General features: G+C 45.8%; 1 protein-coding gene across 26 annotated transcripts in view; it reads right to left on the bottom strand.

The window, feature by feature from the left end:
• Nucleotides 1–825: 825 nt before the first annotated feature.
• The window catches only part of FRMPD4 (FERM and PDZ domain containing 4), a 919679-nt gene continuing 905772 nt past the window's right edge, over nt 826–14732 (bottom strand). For 18 of the 26 annotated variants that reach the window (XM_085007337.1, XM_085007339.1, XM_085007338.1 and 15 more), the window contains 5 exons: nt 14523–14705; nt 12293–12431; nt 5968–7035; nt 4325–5605; nt 826–2694 (listed from right to left, as the gene is read on the bottom strand). In XM_085007337.1, coding sequence (XP_084863463.1) covers nt 2690–2694; nt 4325–5605; nt 5968–7035; nt 12293–12431; nt 14523–14705 — 2676 coding nt within the window. In that variant the 3' untranslated portion in view covers nt 826–2689. The remainder of the gene's footprint in view (nt 2695–4324; nt 5606–5967; nt 7036–12292; nt 12432–14522; nt 14706–14732) is intronic. The other 8 variants (XM_085007332.1, XM_085007333.1, XM_021080623.2 and 5 more) reach the window with 2 other exon arrangements.

The following is a 14732-nucleotide window of genomic DNA, read 5'->3' as shown; positions in this document are numbered from 1 at the left end:
GCATCCTTTCGCTTTGACCCAAAGATACATTTTGAGAGAGACGATGGTTCTAAACACTTCTTTGTGCTCCATCAGGTTCACTTAACATGGTCAAATTTACCACTTTTTTTTTTTCTTCAGCTTTTGTGTTTCTATCAGCCACTCCAGATTAGAACACTTCACAAATACTTTATGATTTATTTAAGTATGGCTTCCATATCCGAGTAGCTCTCTCTCCCTGATTTTCTGGAACATTCCAGATTTTAAGTTTTGTCCCAGTGTCAGACTGTAATTGTCAATTTGGTTGGGAGCGTTGGCCCCTGTAGAGGTGATGCACGAAGCTCTATGCTGAGAGCTGTGATCGTCGATGTGACTCATAGCCTGGTGTGCGGTTGGCTTTACGTTACTGGACCTGCATTTACTTGCAAGGATCATTAACTGTTCCTTTTTGTACTTCTGCAAATACTTTACTAAATGTTCTGTCACTCTTCAGGGAATTCTACGTTTCATGGCTGAACTGAAGGGCAGGGAGATGGTGTCTTTGGTTTATATATTTTGACATTGAGTTAAAGCAGATCTCTCTTTTCATCAACCAATCTCATTTTGGTATTATTAATTCCTTTCATTTTATGCAATTAGATTGTCTACAACTAGATACTACCCAGGAACCTGCCCATCATTCCCTCTGTTCTTCCATTTGGGAAATATTTTTAATTCTAGAAACATCATGAACAGCATTTGTGTTGACACAATAGAATCCACTCCCACCCCATTTCTAGCCCAAATGGCATAAGCCAAAATTAAATATGTAGGATTCTTGGAAAAAAGCATCAGATAACCAAACACTATGAGCAAAAAATTAATTTATTATATATATTCTCTAATAATTCATAATAGCTTTTTGAATTTTAAATGTATTTTTGCTATTTCCAATGCTTAAAAATCATAATTTTAAAACATAAGTATTGTTTTATATACATTGTGATTTTTCTTTTCGTTTTTGTCTTTACTTCTAAATATGAATGATATGGTCTCCAAGTATCCGCTTGGAAGGAAAGGGGATAGGATTCATTGTTTTGCTCCAACACAGCAGAATTTAAAATCTCATATCATATACCTGGAGTTTTGACTATATGAAAAATAGCCAAAGGTCACCACTTTCTTGTATATTCCTTTTACATGTATATATATGTATAATATAAACAGAATACAACTGGATTAGTACATTTCAACTTTTCATCAATGCGACTTTCATCTCCTATTTCATATAAAATAACAAAATATACAGAGAGAAGAAAGGAGACATCTGTTCATCGTACACATAAAGTAAATAAAAGTTCATGTATGGCTTTGCAAAGGTAGATTATGACATGACTTTCATACTTTTATTTATTTAAAAGCATCTTGAGAGAACGTGTTAGTGTGCTTACGAGAGCGGCCATGGTGGTTGAATGTCGCATCGAGAGTCCAACACTGGGATCCCCAGCGGTCTTTCCAGTGGCTGCCTCAGCAGCTTTCAGGAGACAGATGTAGTTTATGACCACTTCATCAATCTTCGCTACAATTTCCTGCCGCTGCGTTTCTGAGTTCACGACTTTAACTAATCGCATGCAGGCTTCTGTTAGGCAACAGAGCACTTGAAAACTGGAAGTCATGGCTAGGAGCATCTCCTCTGGGCTTTTTTCAGCCATTGCCATTTTCCTACAGGCACTTCCCAACTGTCTGGACTCAATGGATAACAGTTGCTTGTACTGAGAAAGTGTTAGGTCATAGGCTTCAGGGCGTGACTCTTCTTTCTTCCCCTTGGTTGCCCTGACAAGGCAGAGCAGCTCATTGGCATCATTTTGGGCTGCGAGGAACCCATCGGGCATTGCATACATGCTCTCCTTTAGGGCATTTATTCTTGCAATCTGGGCATCAAAAGCCAGGTTGCTCAAGTCCACATCATCTGGGCCACTCAAGTCTTCTGCCCAGACCTTCAGCACTGAACCTCTGGACAGCTCCCCTCCTTGCTTCCGAATCCCAACAGCCAGGGGTGGGCTGCTTGGTTCTGGCATGGCTTGAGTCATCTGTGGTCGAAAGAGGCAAGAGACTTGGCGGGTGGCCTCTCCCTCCTCTTCATCCTCCTCACCATCTTCATCCTGCCCTCGGTTCAGGAAGCAGTAGCTGAAGGGTCCCCGGCATCTCCAATTGCTGCCTTCCAGCTTCCGCAAGGGCAATGTCCTATACAGCTTTGAGTCTTTGTGAGCCACCGGGGACCTTTTCTGAACCTTCCCCTCAGAGCTAAAGTGCATGGAGCTTTGGGAACAACTTTTGGTGAGCTTCTTCCCCAGGGGGAGTTCTGCTCGCCTTTCTGAACTGGCCTCCTGTGCTTCTCTGATACCTGGACAGTTTAAGCTGACTGCACCCTTGCTTCTCTCTCGGAAGGTCTCCAAACTTACAGATCCCGAGAGGATACTGCTGCTCCGTCTCAGAGCCCTCTGGCTGGGGGGTGTCCTGAGGCTCCCCCCTCTCAGATCCAGTGGCCGCCAGCTCACAGCCTCTCTGTAGGCCTGGTTTTCTTGGGAGAAATCATTAGGGTCTTGATTTGGAATTGGCACCTTTGATTCCGAGTGAATGTTTGATGGTAGCAGGGTGGGATCAGCTTCAGGATGTTGAGACCAAGCTGAAGGCATGCCTCCTCGTCTCTCCTTCCCAGGCTCTGTCAAAGCTACACTAGGGGTAGCAGAAAAACAGAGAGAACCATTAAGCATCTCGTAGGTGGTCATTTTTACTAAATCTCTATATCATATCTGTCATCTCCTAAGGAAGTATTCTAGAAGGGCTGCCATCTGTCAGGGTCAACCTGCTCTCCAAAGACTGCCTCCTGAAATCTTAGAATAGAGTTTGACTTTAATACATTTTAAGAAACACCAGAATTGGTTGCTTCTTAAACTACTGACTCACTTGGCACTGTTTGGAAACTGCAAATATTTTAAGGGAGACAGTGGAATTTCACAAATTGCCTTGTTCCTAATACTTGTCTGTTAAAGCTTAGACACATAATTAGAAAACATACATCTCACATATATAAATATTCAAACATATTTATGATATTTAAGTTTCATTTCAAGAAGTTAGGTTAATCCTGGCATCAGTTACCTTTCTAAAAAGAAGCGGCCTCGTATAATTAATGCAAATTAAATATAGTAACCTTTTTAAAAGACCCCATGAGGTTTGCCTAGTATAGGGTTTGAAATTGAGACACTTGGCAAGTCCCAAAAAAGTTGGCGTGTGAAGAAAATAATCTCCATCTCACAGAACTTTTGTGAGAAGCAAGAGGTAAGTTAGATGAACGCTCTTTGTAAACTGCAAAAGATTAAACAGCGCACTTCAGTTAGTTTAGAGGTGAATATGCTTAGTTGGGTGATGAGTTAAGTAACATTCATAGACGGGTTTCCCAAGGCAGGTGAAGCCAGGGGTGAGTCTTGAGAAAAGAGATAATCTTAAAAAAGGGCAGGAATGGAAATTAACCAATATAAGGTCCCACCACCATCTGCGGACCTATATGGAAAAGACCCTACAGAGGATACCATTTGAAATTGAAAAGTGTGAAAGAAGGTCTGCTTTTCCCACAGGATGGCTGGCCACGTGGATCAGGGAGACAGGTACCCAGGGGGTGGAAGAATGGTGAAGGTAGGTACAGAAGGTAGCTGTGCCTGTGTTTCTACCCATGTGTCTATTTTATTATTTGGGGGAAAATAAGGCAGCTCAGCATGCCAACCCCCCAAACCTTCCTGACACTGGATATGCCAGACACCTCAAGTTTGCTCATCTGGGAGAACCTTACAGAGTGTGGAGGAGTCTGTAAATACTGCTGAAAGGTAAATGATCTTCCCCAAGTCCTCCAATCTCCCAGATCCTCTGGTGCACTCTCCCTCCTTGTCTCTCAAAAGCGAAATGGCAAAATCAGAGATTTGATGTCTTGAGATGGAAATCAGAACTTTTGCGACTCTAGGCAATAAATACTATCTCGCAACTGAAAGTCACACTGCGTACTGCTCAAAGCCTATATTCATCACTTAGGGAAAAAAAAATTCCGCCATCAAACTCGAAAAGCAAGACAGAGCAGGAGTCTAAAGAACAAATGCCATTTCCACTCCTGCCCTGGTCTGGAAACTTCAGCATTTATGTCAACACTGGGGGAATCAATGGTTGCTACTTCACCTGGCTACAGTTCTGCAGCCTTTTAAAAAAATCCTAACTTTGACTTTTCTTCTGGACTTGGTATTTTTAGGTTTGTTGTAATTTTGGTTTATGTGCTTCTGGTGTGTAACACAAAGCACTAAATCCATCACTGCTGTACCTGTGGTTTCCTTAATCTTGGGGAGTCGATGACATCCGTCTCTCAAAGTGCCAAACAGAGGTTCGGCATTAATGGCTGTGTGCAGAGCAGGCACTGTCATCCGCGGACACATCCCTTCCGTCTGGGGGTGTAACTCCTTAAAGGTGGCTCCGTGGCCGGGAAGCCCTGCGGCTCTCTCCTCTGGAGGAATGTAACTCACGCCTTTCCCCGAAGTCTCAGGAATCCGGTGCTTCCCCATGGAGGGGCAGAGTGGGGACTCCATGGGTGTGGCACAGGTGCTGCTGCTGCTGCCCGTGCCACAGCCCGCATCCACTGAAGAGCCCTGAGAGCTCTGCAGGGAAAAGTGGCCCTCGCTTTGCAAGGACGACATCCGCTTGGCCAAGTGGTAGTCACAGAGGCGCCCAACGCCTTCTTCTGCTTCGGGGAGCTTGGAAGGATGGTCACAGGCCGCCGGGTCAGCATCCTCCGGGTTGTCTAAGTCTTCAGCGGAAGACACGCAGGTCACATCAGTTAAGAAGTGGTCCCGTTGGCCAAGTCCTGAAACCTCAATGGCTTCTCCATCGGGAGTCCCGTCGTCCTTCCCTTCGGCCTCCCTTGTCCCCACACCCGAAGCTCTTGGAAAGGTTATCCCTGTGGCTGCTTCCAAGCCACTTTTTTCAGCCTCGGTGGCCACGTACCATCTTTGGCTGTCCTTGCGGAAGGCAGTTCTCTCCAGGTTAAAAGTGCTGAGGTGTTGACTGTCCCTTGAAGACACAGGACCGAACTGACCTTTGGGGCCCTCCTCCGCCTCGGGTGCTTTGGTCCCCTGCTGTTTTTTCCCCGGCATGCTCCCATTAAGGGCTGCTTTCCCCTCCCCGTCAGCCGGCTGGCTTTTCCTTTTGCTGGTGCAGGAGTATGCCATTGAGCCGATGTGCAGCTTGCCAAAATAGTCAGTGACGGACTTGGTCTCCATGGTTTCAGGCTCCATCTCCATGTGGTCCGAGTGAAGTATCTGCTTGGAAGGCACAACTTTGGGTGGAAGGTCAGTCACGGGACGGGCGGCCAGAGCGTGGGAGGCCTTTGGGGGCAAGCCTCCGGCTGGGGTTTTGGAAGTGGGGAATTCTGTCTGCTCTTCTGCGAGGGGGTGGTAGCCTTCGTGAGTGGCCAAGAACATGCGGGAGAGGTTTTCTGACTGCTTCTGTGCTGTGGCCAGTTCGGAACTCTCAGTCATTTCAGAAGAGTTAGTCTCATTGCCCGAGTCTGACGAGGACTCGGGACTATAAGCCCGCAGGATGGCTACACCTGCATGCCGTGAGAAACAAGAAGCGGTTAATGGATGCGTCACAGGCACTAGGAGACATGTAAGCAAATGGGACTCGTTACTATTACGACAAATACCAAGTTTTTCCCTTTGCTGTAAGGACTCTGAGTTTATTGCACAGCTGTTCCAGAGACAGGGGAAACAGAAAGGGCCACTTTTTTTTTTTTTTTAAATAACAACAAAGGAAACCATATACACAAAAAACCCATGGTGGTATTTTCAGCACATTTAGGAAATGGGACATGCGTGAAATGAAGGACATAACAGGACTCCAAGGGCAGATGGCTTGAAAGGATGAAATGATTTGGCTATCAGTGAATAAACGTAACAATCGTGAAAGAACCTGAATTGTCACTGGTCTGCTGTTCTTCGGACACGGACAGAGCCTCGAGCGCATCCAGCGTGGAAACGACGCTGTCCTCCAGGCCCTTCTCACACTTCCCCTCGGCGCTGGTGGGCACAGCGTCAATGAGGGACACGGGGATCTCGTCGCTTTGCAGAGTGCTGCCTGGCTCCTTGTCCTCGAGGAAGGAAGTGGCCTGGCTCTGAGAGTCCTCTTCGTCGGAACTATCTCTGAAGCCCGGGGGTGGTGCAGCGATGGCCATGTTCAAGGACCGCAGCAGGAAGTCATCCTCGTTGTCATCCCCTTCCGGAGGGGGCAGGGACGTGAGGTCGATGATGTCATCACTTGACCCAGACAGGTTGAGGATGGCTGGCTGGTTCATCTCTCCCACCACGAGGTCCTCCTCGCAGCTCACCTCATCCTCATCCTCGGCGTCGTCGGTGTTCTCTGCGTAGCAGATGTCGTGCAAGAGGGGCTCCTCCACGCCCTCGGCTGCCTCGAAGTTCTTCACATCGCCTATGTTTGCATACACGGAATTGGCCACAAACTGAAGGCTCTCTGCGTCTGGAGTGAGAGCCAGGCTCTTGATGTCACTGGCACCGCTGATGTAGACGCTCCTCTGCTTCTCTAGCAGCTCAGGGCTCTCGTCCAATACTCTGTCGTAGCCGAGAGTCGGGGGAGCAAGCCCATCATCCAGGGCGAGATCACCAAAAATAAAGGACACTTTAGCTCCTCGCGGAGACTCCTGTGCTTTCTTTAGAGTTTCTGGTCCTGAGAGGGTCAGCAGGGACCGCTGAGCTAGACTTCGGTAGTCTGCCTCGCACGGAGCATCTCCTGGCTGGCTCAGTGGCTGGGTGACCTCGTCCGAGTTATAGGTGTTATCTATGTACAGGTGCCGGTGGTGGTCTTTTGGACACAAGGTGCCATCTGCGATCTCGACCGTCTTCTGTTTTGCATCTATATACGTTATCTGGGCTTCTTGCTCCCCTTCGCCAATGAAGGTGGTCATTTGGGGTATACAGTTCCAATCGGGGCCAAGGAGGTTATGCTTTCCTTTATTGTCAGTTCCTAAAGAGAGAGAGTCATGCAAAGACACATTATTGCGCTGTCTGGTTTCTGGGGGTGGGGGTGGGGTCTTGCCTCTGGTTCTTAATGTAATGGTTTGTAGCATCGCTTTTTGTAAATATGGTTGTAATTCAGCTTTCCAAATATGGTAGCGGTCGATTTAGGCTTCAGGTGTGACGATTTCTTGGGTAGGTGGATTGAAACTGCAGGAAACAGAATTGCTACTGGATAAAATATACCACCCCCTGAGAGTAGGGAAATAGAGCTTAATTCCATCTGACCTCTGGTTCTATTATTAAAAGACCTCAGTTACGTCTATCATCGTGCATAGACAATGGGCCTTTAAAAATCCTTAGAGGTGACAGTCCGCTAGGCTGCTATTCCAGAGAACAGATTGCCCTTTTCTTTGTAAAGTGAGATCTGACATTTCCTGTTTTGTGTAGGAAGATGCTGGATGTTTTCCTCATTGAGTTAAGAGAAGGTCAAGGATCCTCATATTTCTACCACATATTCTAGAAAATATTGTATTGACAACAATAAATATATATAATGTATATAAACAAAAAGTATAACGTAATACTACATATTGTAACGATACCACAAAATCCTCTATCTTTAGCCTTTTTATGCCAGTGGGTGTGAATATCTTCACACACGCACGCCTGTATGTAAGCAGAGGTGCACACACAGGGAGGATGCAGAAAGTGGACCATTCACAGATAATGGAGGTCTCTGTGCTATTTCTAAGCATACTTAATACTTTGATGAATCTCAATTTTTATTTGTATCATGAAAACTCGTGAAGATGTATTTGGTGCTCCTCACGAATTAAAATTGCAAAAACCCTAATTTAAACATCGTTGTTTTGTTTGTTCTTCAAGGGTCTTTCAACAGAGAATTCTGATGAGGAGATTTTGCTCTGATATTTACCAAGACAGGGCACTGAGTCATTCTGTCAATATTGCTTTGTCAATTCCAGAGGTGACATTTTGGGGGAAATGTTAGGGCTACAAATTCTCCCATTTATCTCATCAAATTGCTCTCTGGCCCGAATCTGGATAATACTGATATGAGATATACAGAGATATCAGAAAAAACAATTCGTTTTACTGAAGAGGTTTTGGATCCTCCCAAAATATACAATGGACTCAATGCTGAAAACTGTTCCAAGTCATTTTACTAAATATATACATTTTCAGGAATAGCAAGTACAGATAAAACTGTGAAGACACTGAGTTACACACTAGCCATACTCACATGCTGCCTTATAATCAATACATGTGTCGGGATTCAGCACTGTTTTACTAACAATAACATAGATTCTGACTGGCTCTGTGTGAATGTGTGTGTGTGTGAGGAATGTGGATTGCGGAGGGGAGGGAGAGTGCTTTAGCAAAGCTGTAAGAGAGCTCTGGGTTTAAATGAGGGGTTGGCACATTTTTTTCTATAAAGGGAAGGCCACATAGTAAATATTTTAGGTTTTGTTGGCCGACTGCTCAGTTAAGCCACTACTCAACTCTGCTGTTGTAACATGAATGGAGCCACAGATGAGACATAAGCAAATGGATGTGGTGACTTGACAGGTGATGCCCTCAAAAGCTATGAGTGTAACCTTATTTGGGAAGAGTCTTTGCAGATGAAGTTAAGAATCCTGAGATGAAATCACCTCAAGCTATCTACACGGGGCCCTTTCCAATGGAAAGTGTCCAGCAGAAGGAAATTTGGGTCGCAGAGAGAAGAGGGGGAGGCCGTGTGAAGAGGGGGCAAAGACGAGAGTTATGCAGCTACAAGGAATGCTGATGGTCACTAGGAGTGGGAAGAGGCAAGAAATGATTCTCCCCTAGAACCAGAGGCCCCGCCAACACCTTGATTTGGGACCTCTAGGCCCCCAAACTGTGAGAGAATAAGTTTCTGTTATGTTAAACCCACAAGTTTATGATAATTCATTATGGCAACCCTAGGAATCTACTACAATGTACACAGCTGAGTCTCAATAAAACTTTATTCGCAAGAACACGATTTGATCCATGGGCCATATAGTCTGCCAACTCCTCGTTTGGACCAATAAAAAACCGAGTAAGTCAGCAGGCGAAAAAAAGCAACAGACTTTGCTAAAGCCCAGAGATGCTTAAATATGAGAGTTCAGGAATATTGAAAGTACTTGAACGGTTAATTTTCAAGATACTGCAGAAGAAATAGGGGCTCACTGTTCTCGGTTAGAGACCTTGACAAAGGTCTTTGATCAGTTTGAGACAAGAAGAAAATATATACTCAGTCTTGGCTTCCTTCCAGAAGGATGTCCTGGCTTCTGGAATGATTCTGGAGACACAGAAGGACGTGGGTTGGGAATTGGGATCTATTCTGCGGCCAGTCTCCTACAGAGTGGAAAGAAAGGACAGGCTAGGCCTGAGCTGGCCTCAACAAACTCCCCTGTCTACAGCTTTTGAGTCTCAGGAGATGTTTGGGGAATTTCTGAAGAGAAGGGAGGCCTTTCAGCCATTAGAGGATACTAAGCACTGAGCCGCAGCTCTCCATGGTTCAATCAGCTGCTTTTTGGAACATGCCATCAAATTCGTCTTCCCTTCTTAAACACGTGCATGCACATATACACACATGCACACGTATGCACATGCGCACGTGTGTACTATCTGGAACATATGCCGTCACCTTCATTCTCACTGTTGAACTGAGGCAAAGTACTGAAAGGTTGAAGTTTCATTCTTTCCCTGTGGTGACAGAATACTTTTTGGAACCAAGTTTTTGCCTCTTAAAACTTTATTAAACATTACCTTGTGAGTCACGATAAATTGGACAGAACTGAGGCCCTTATTACTGTAACTGTTTTTAGAATGGTTGTTTTGGTTTTCTTCTTGCACATGTGCAATCTTAGCAGTCCACGGGGAAAAGGGGAAAAGGTTTGGTTTTCACAATGAACTTTAAGAGTTGAAAATCAAAAGCCTAAAACTGATTTTCCAATGGGAAAGAATGGTGTTAAATTGTCTTTGGAATTTCGAAGGTCAGAGTTAAATCGCTCTACATCTCCTCACTCAATGAGAATGTGGTCCACAGAAATAATCACCACTGAACCTGGCACACACTCACCACCTCCTTTTTGGTCCTTCTTGATTTATTATTCATCTGTGTCACTTAGACACAAAAGGCACTTCAAGGTGGGGCTGGATAAAATCTAGTTCCAAGTCAGGGTTGCCTTCTGGCACGCCGTGCTCACCTCTCTCTCTCTCTGGTTTTCCTTTACCCTTTGACTGCAAGTGTTTCCACTTAACCAGCCATCATAATAAACTGTGTACCCGTTTGTCTCTGTGTGGGCATGGCTACATATTACTATGTATTTATGGAGTAATGCTTTATGTTTTTGGCTACATGCAAACATTTCAGACATTTAGGTTGGTTCCATGTCTTGGCCATTATAAGGAGGGCTGCTATGAACACTGAAGTTCATGAGTCTTTTCAAACTATTGTTTTCTCTGGATATATGCCCAGGAGTGGGAATGCAGGATTATATGGAAACTCTATTTTTAGTTTTGTAAGGAACTACAACCTAAATGTCCATCAACAGATGAACAAATAAAGGAGATATGGTATATTATTTACATACAATGAAATATTACTCAGCCATAAAAAAGAATGAAATTTTGCCATTTGCAGCCATACAGATGTACCTAGAAATTATCATGCTTAAATTCGGTAAGCCAAAGACAAGTATCATACAATATCTCTTATATGTGGAATCTTAAAAAAAAAAAGACACAAATCAACTTATTTATAAACCAGAAATTGATCCACAGACATAGAAAACAAATTTGTAGTTACCAAAGGGGAAAGTGGGGGGAGATAAATTAGGAGGTTGGGGTTAACACACATACACTATTGTATATAAAACAGATAACCAACAAAGACCTACTGTATAGCACAGTGTTTTATAATAACCAACAAGGGAAAAGAATCTGAAAAAGAATATATGTATGTGTATGTGTGTGTGTGTATCTGAATCACTGTGCTATACACATGAAACTAACTTAATATTGTCAATCAGTTCTACTTCAATAAAATTTTTAAAATTTTTAAAAAATTAAAAAGCAAAAGTAGAGGATTTTTCTTCCCTTCTTTCCCCCCCCACCTTCTCTTACAAACAGTGACAATGGAATTTGTTCTGAAGAATTTCCCTTCCTTTTAAAGGAAACCTGGATTATGGAACCCCATTATACTTTTTTCATGTGTCAGTAGCTCTGGCTTGAATGGTGGGATCCGTCCATCAGCCACATTTGCTGAGGGTGCACTGCAGATGGAGCAAAATGTTCAAATGAAAACCACTCACCCTCAATGAAGCCATCAGTTAAACAGCTGCAGCCCCCTCCTCCTCCTCCTCACTCTGGAGCTATTTCTTCCTGTCAGGTAGCTAAGATGAAGTATAGGACTGTTGCCATCTTGATGCTCCCGCCACGGAGCTAAGATGGCTGCCAGGGACCCTTCTAGAGTCCCAAGTTCAAGGGCTGGGTAATTCCCAAGTCTTGCTGTTGGTAGAGCTCCCCAAATCCTGGAGGTCAATCTGATGTAGGAGGGGGCGCCCAGGCATCTGGACCTAGGGCACCTTAAGGAGGGACAAGCCCTAAAGCTGGGGGCTTACGACTCCTACTGGGTGTTCCAGTCTTAGTTCTCTGTGCCCTGAGAGACCTCGGGAAAAGTCAGGCAGTAAAAACTCAGCCATGAAGGCTGATGCCCACGCCCTTCACAATAAGCAAATCACTGCTCCAGAAGCATGTACCTGACATTGCCAAGCGACATGCCAAAAAGGGGTGGAAAAAAAAAATCAACACTGTCATTTAAAAAGAAATTAGACCATATCAGAAGTATTTGAGGGAGTTCCCATTGTGGCTCAACGGGTGAAGAACCCAACTAGTCTCCATGAGGATGTGGGTTCAATCCCTGGCCTTGCTCAGTGGGTGAAGGAGCTGGCGTTGCTGCAAGCTGCGGTGTAGGTCACGGATGCGGCTCAGAGCCGGGGTTGCCATGGCTGTGGTGGAGGCTGTGGCTCTGATTCGACCTTAGCCTGGGAACTTCCATAGGTACAGGTGGGGCCCTAAAAAGAAAAAAAAAAAATGTGTTTGAAGGCTTTTGTGTTAAATTTGGACAGGCGATCTTTTCATGGGTACAATTTTAACTTTGTAAAAAGTATGCTTATTATTGCTGTCAGGTGGGAAGGGGAAGGGAGGTCAGCGCTCCACGAGCTGGGAAAGAATACCTGTCTCCTGGGCCCCTGTGCTTTTCTTGTTGGCCATGTTAAATATGGACCTTCTGGAATCCACGAGCAGCCTGTAGTATCCAGCCGTTAAGCAGGCCAGGTTCATGGCATCGGAAGATTCCATCAGGAGCGTGATGGGCTACACAAAAGAGAACTTTCAGTTAAAGCCAACCCTGCTTAATATTCCTCCCTCAAGTGACTACAATGTAGGCTTATGAAATGTGAATAAATGAAGTCATGGGAAGTCCTTCCATTGCACCAACACAAATGGTGATACCATTTTGAAAGCCTAGAGATTCTGAATCTTTGCCAAGTCACAGGCGATTAAACAAACAAACAAACAGACAAAAGCACAAATGCTAGTTTTGTTCCAAACAGCTAACATTTTAAAAAGTCACAGTTAAGGGGTCAGTTACCAGATGGGAGCCAGCAATCTGAAAAAGAACAGGAAGATTAAATTTGGGTTTGTGGTGAAACTCAGTGTTGAAGTAAAAATCAAGTGGAAATTACTGCTAAGACTGAATGAAAAGTACCAAAGCGGTCCAGGAAAAGGATGCTTCTAAAAGGAATCAAAAATTCACAGGAGGGCAAAACAGACACGGGAGTTGAGAAAAGGCCTTGCTAAAACTTTCTGGAAACAATGAAATGATAGCGTCCAATTATCACATAATTGGACCCGGATCTTGGCCACATAGGGAGGTGGTTATTCTCATTGGCTTCGGAAGGGTGAATGAGCTGGTGTGTTCTTACTGAAAGAGAGAGAAAGTGAGAGAGAAGTAAGGAAGCAACAGAGAAGCAGACATCTGGAGAGGCAGAGAAACAGTGAGAGGACACCGGCCAGGACAATGGCCTTGGCTGAGGAAACCTAACTTCCCATCCACAGCCCCTGTACTTCTTCACGTGCTGCCTTTTCCTTCCATTTCAACTGCGCTCTCCCTCCCGGCTGCCCCACAGCTCCTTGCTAGAGGCAGGAAACCACGCACAGGTCGCTGATGACCACACAGCCTTTCTTCGGCCCCCTTTTCCAAGAGAAGCCACTCTTCTCGGCATCTTGGGTCATGAACTGGGCAGGGGATTCCTAGTCTTTTCTTGTACTTGCATTGCCATGAAGGCAACTGGAGCACCCTGGGTTCAGCCCGCGCGCGCGCGCGGTGCCATGGGCCACGGCCAGCACGCCTGGGCCCCGCTTTCTCCCTTGCACGCTCAAGTCGCTTCCAGCTGCAGAGCACACTGATGCTTCTGGATCTGCTGCGTAGAAGCCCTTCCCCACCTTCTCCTTCACTCCTAATCCACTTGTCCCAGCCCAGCCCCGCCCTCAGAGCGCGCCTCCTGCTTCACCCTGTCTCCTCTGTGGACTCACTGCCTCTCCTCGGGTCCTGCGCCTTTTCTCCACAGAATCATCAGACACATTAACGCTGCCCATATCCAATGACTCATCTGTTACTGGGATAAGAAGGTAGGGACGGGGGACCTGGCTTGCCTCCTTTCAACTTCTGTTTTGGGCGTAAACGCCTGCCCTTGGAGGACAATCTCAGACGGTTCTTTGAAATGCAATGGCCATGCTATTAGAGGAGCCAGATGTTTAGCCACTACTAACTGCTACAGCAAGAAAAGACAGATTGACTATAATACTCAGCTTTGCCAAAAGAAAGAACACATACAGACTCAACCTAACAAAAAGAAATGGGAGTTCTAAACAAATGTGGGGCAAGTCTCCCTGACTCCCACCCAAGAGTCACATATTCTAGGAGTTCCCTGGTGGCTCGTGGGTTAAGGATCTGGTCTTGTCACTTCTGTGGCTCGGGTCACTGCTGTGGTGTGGGTTCAGTCCCTGGCCTGGGAACTTCTTCATGCCAAGGGCACAGTCAAAAAAACAAAAACAAAGTCACATCTATAAAACTAGTAGGGAAACACCCCCCCCCACCACCACCTAGGACTCGTGTATCCTGGAGCCAGAAGGGCCCTTAGGAAGAGATTGAGATTGAGCCCAGACAAGTACAGTCACGTGTCGTCTCTCCCCCCCCCCCCCCCCCCCCCCCCCCCCCCCCCCCCCCCCCCCCCCCGCCACAGAGCTATTTAGTGCGGATGAGAGCGCCGAGCCCTGAGGGGGGCGGATTTTTTCCCCCGCACCCTTTGCCTCTTCGGTGCGCTGCGCACGTGGGCATTTTGCCCACTTTGTAAATATCAGCAGTGCTCTCAGAAGCCAAGGCCACGTGTCTGTAAGGCTCACCTTCACGTCCAACACGTGGAGCTCCACCCTCACCAAGCTCTCCTCTTCCGTGAACATCTCGATCCTGTTGACGTGGCTGAAGTCAGCTAAAAGAGCCACCAGGTTGGTCTTGGTGTTGATGACGTGGCTGATGCCGTATCGGGGCCCAACCAGGAGGGTCACTTCTGAGCGCTTTTCCGCCTGCTGAGAAAGAGGCGTTGACAGACGATG

The sequence above is a fragment of the Sus scrofa genome, chromosome X (genome assembly GCF_054392235.1).
Source record: "Sus scrofa isolate SSC_HxYL_T2T_F1_AM1 chromosome X, Sscrofa_HxYL_maternal_Yorkshire_Landrace_v2.0, whole genome shotgun sequence".
Taxonomy (NCBI): domain Eukaryota; kingdom Metazoa; phylum Chordata; class Mammalia; order Artiodactyla; family Suidae; genus Sus; species Sus scrofa.
Note: the sequence above shows the minus strand (reverse complement) of the source record. Positions and strands in the feature narration are given on the sequence as shown.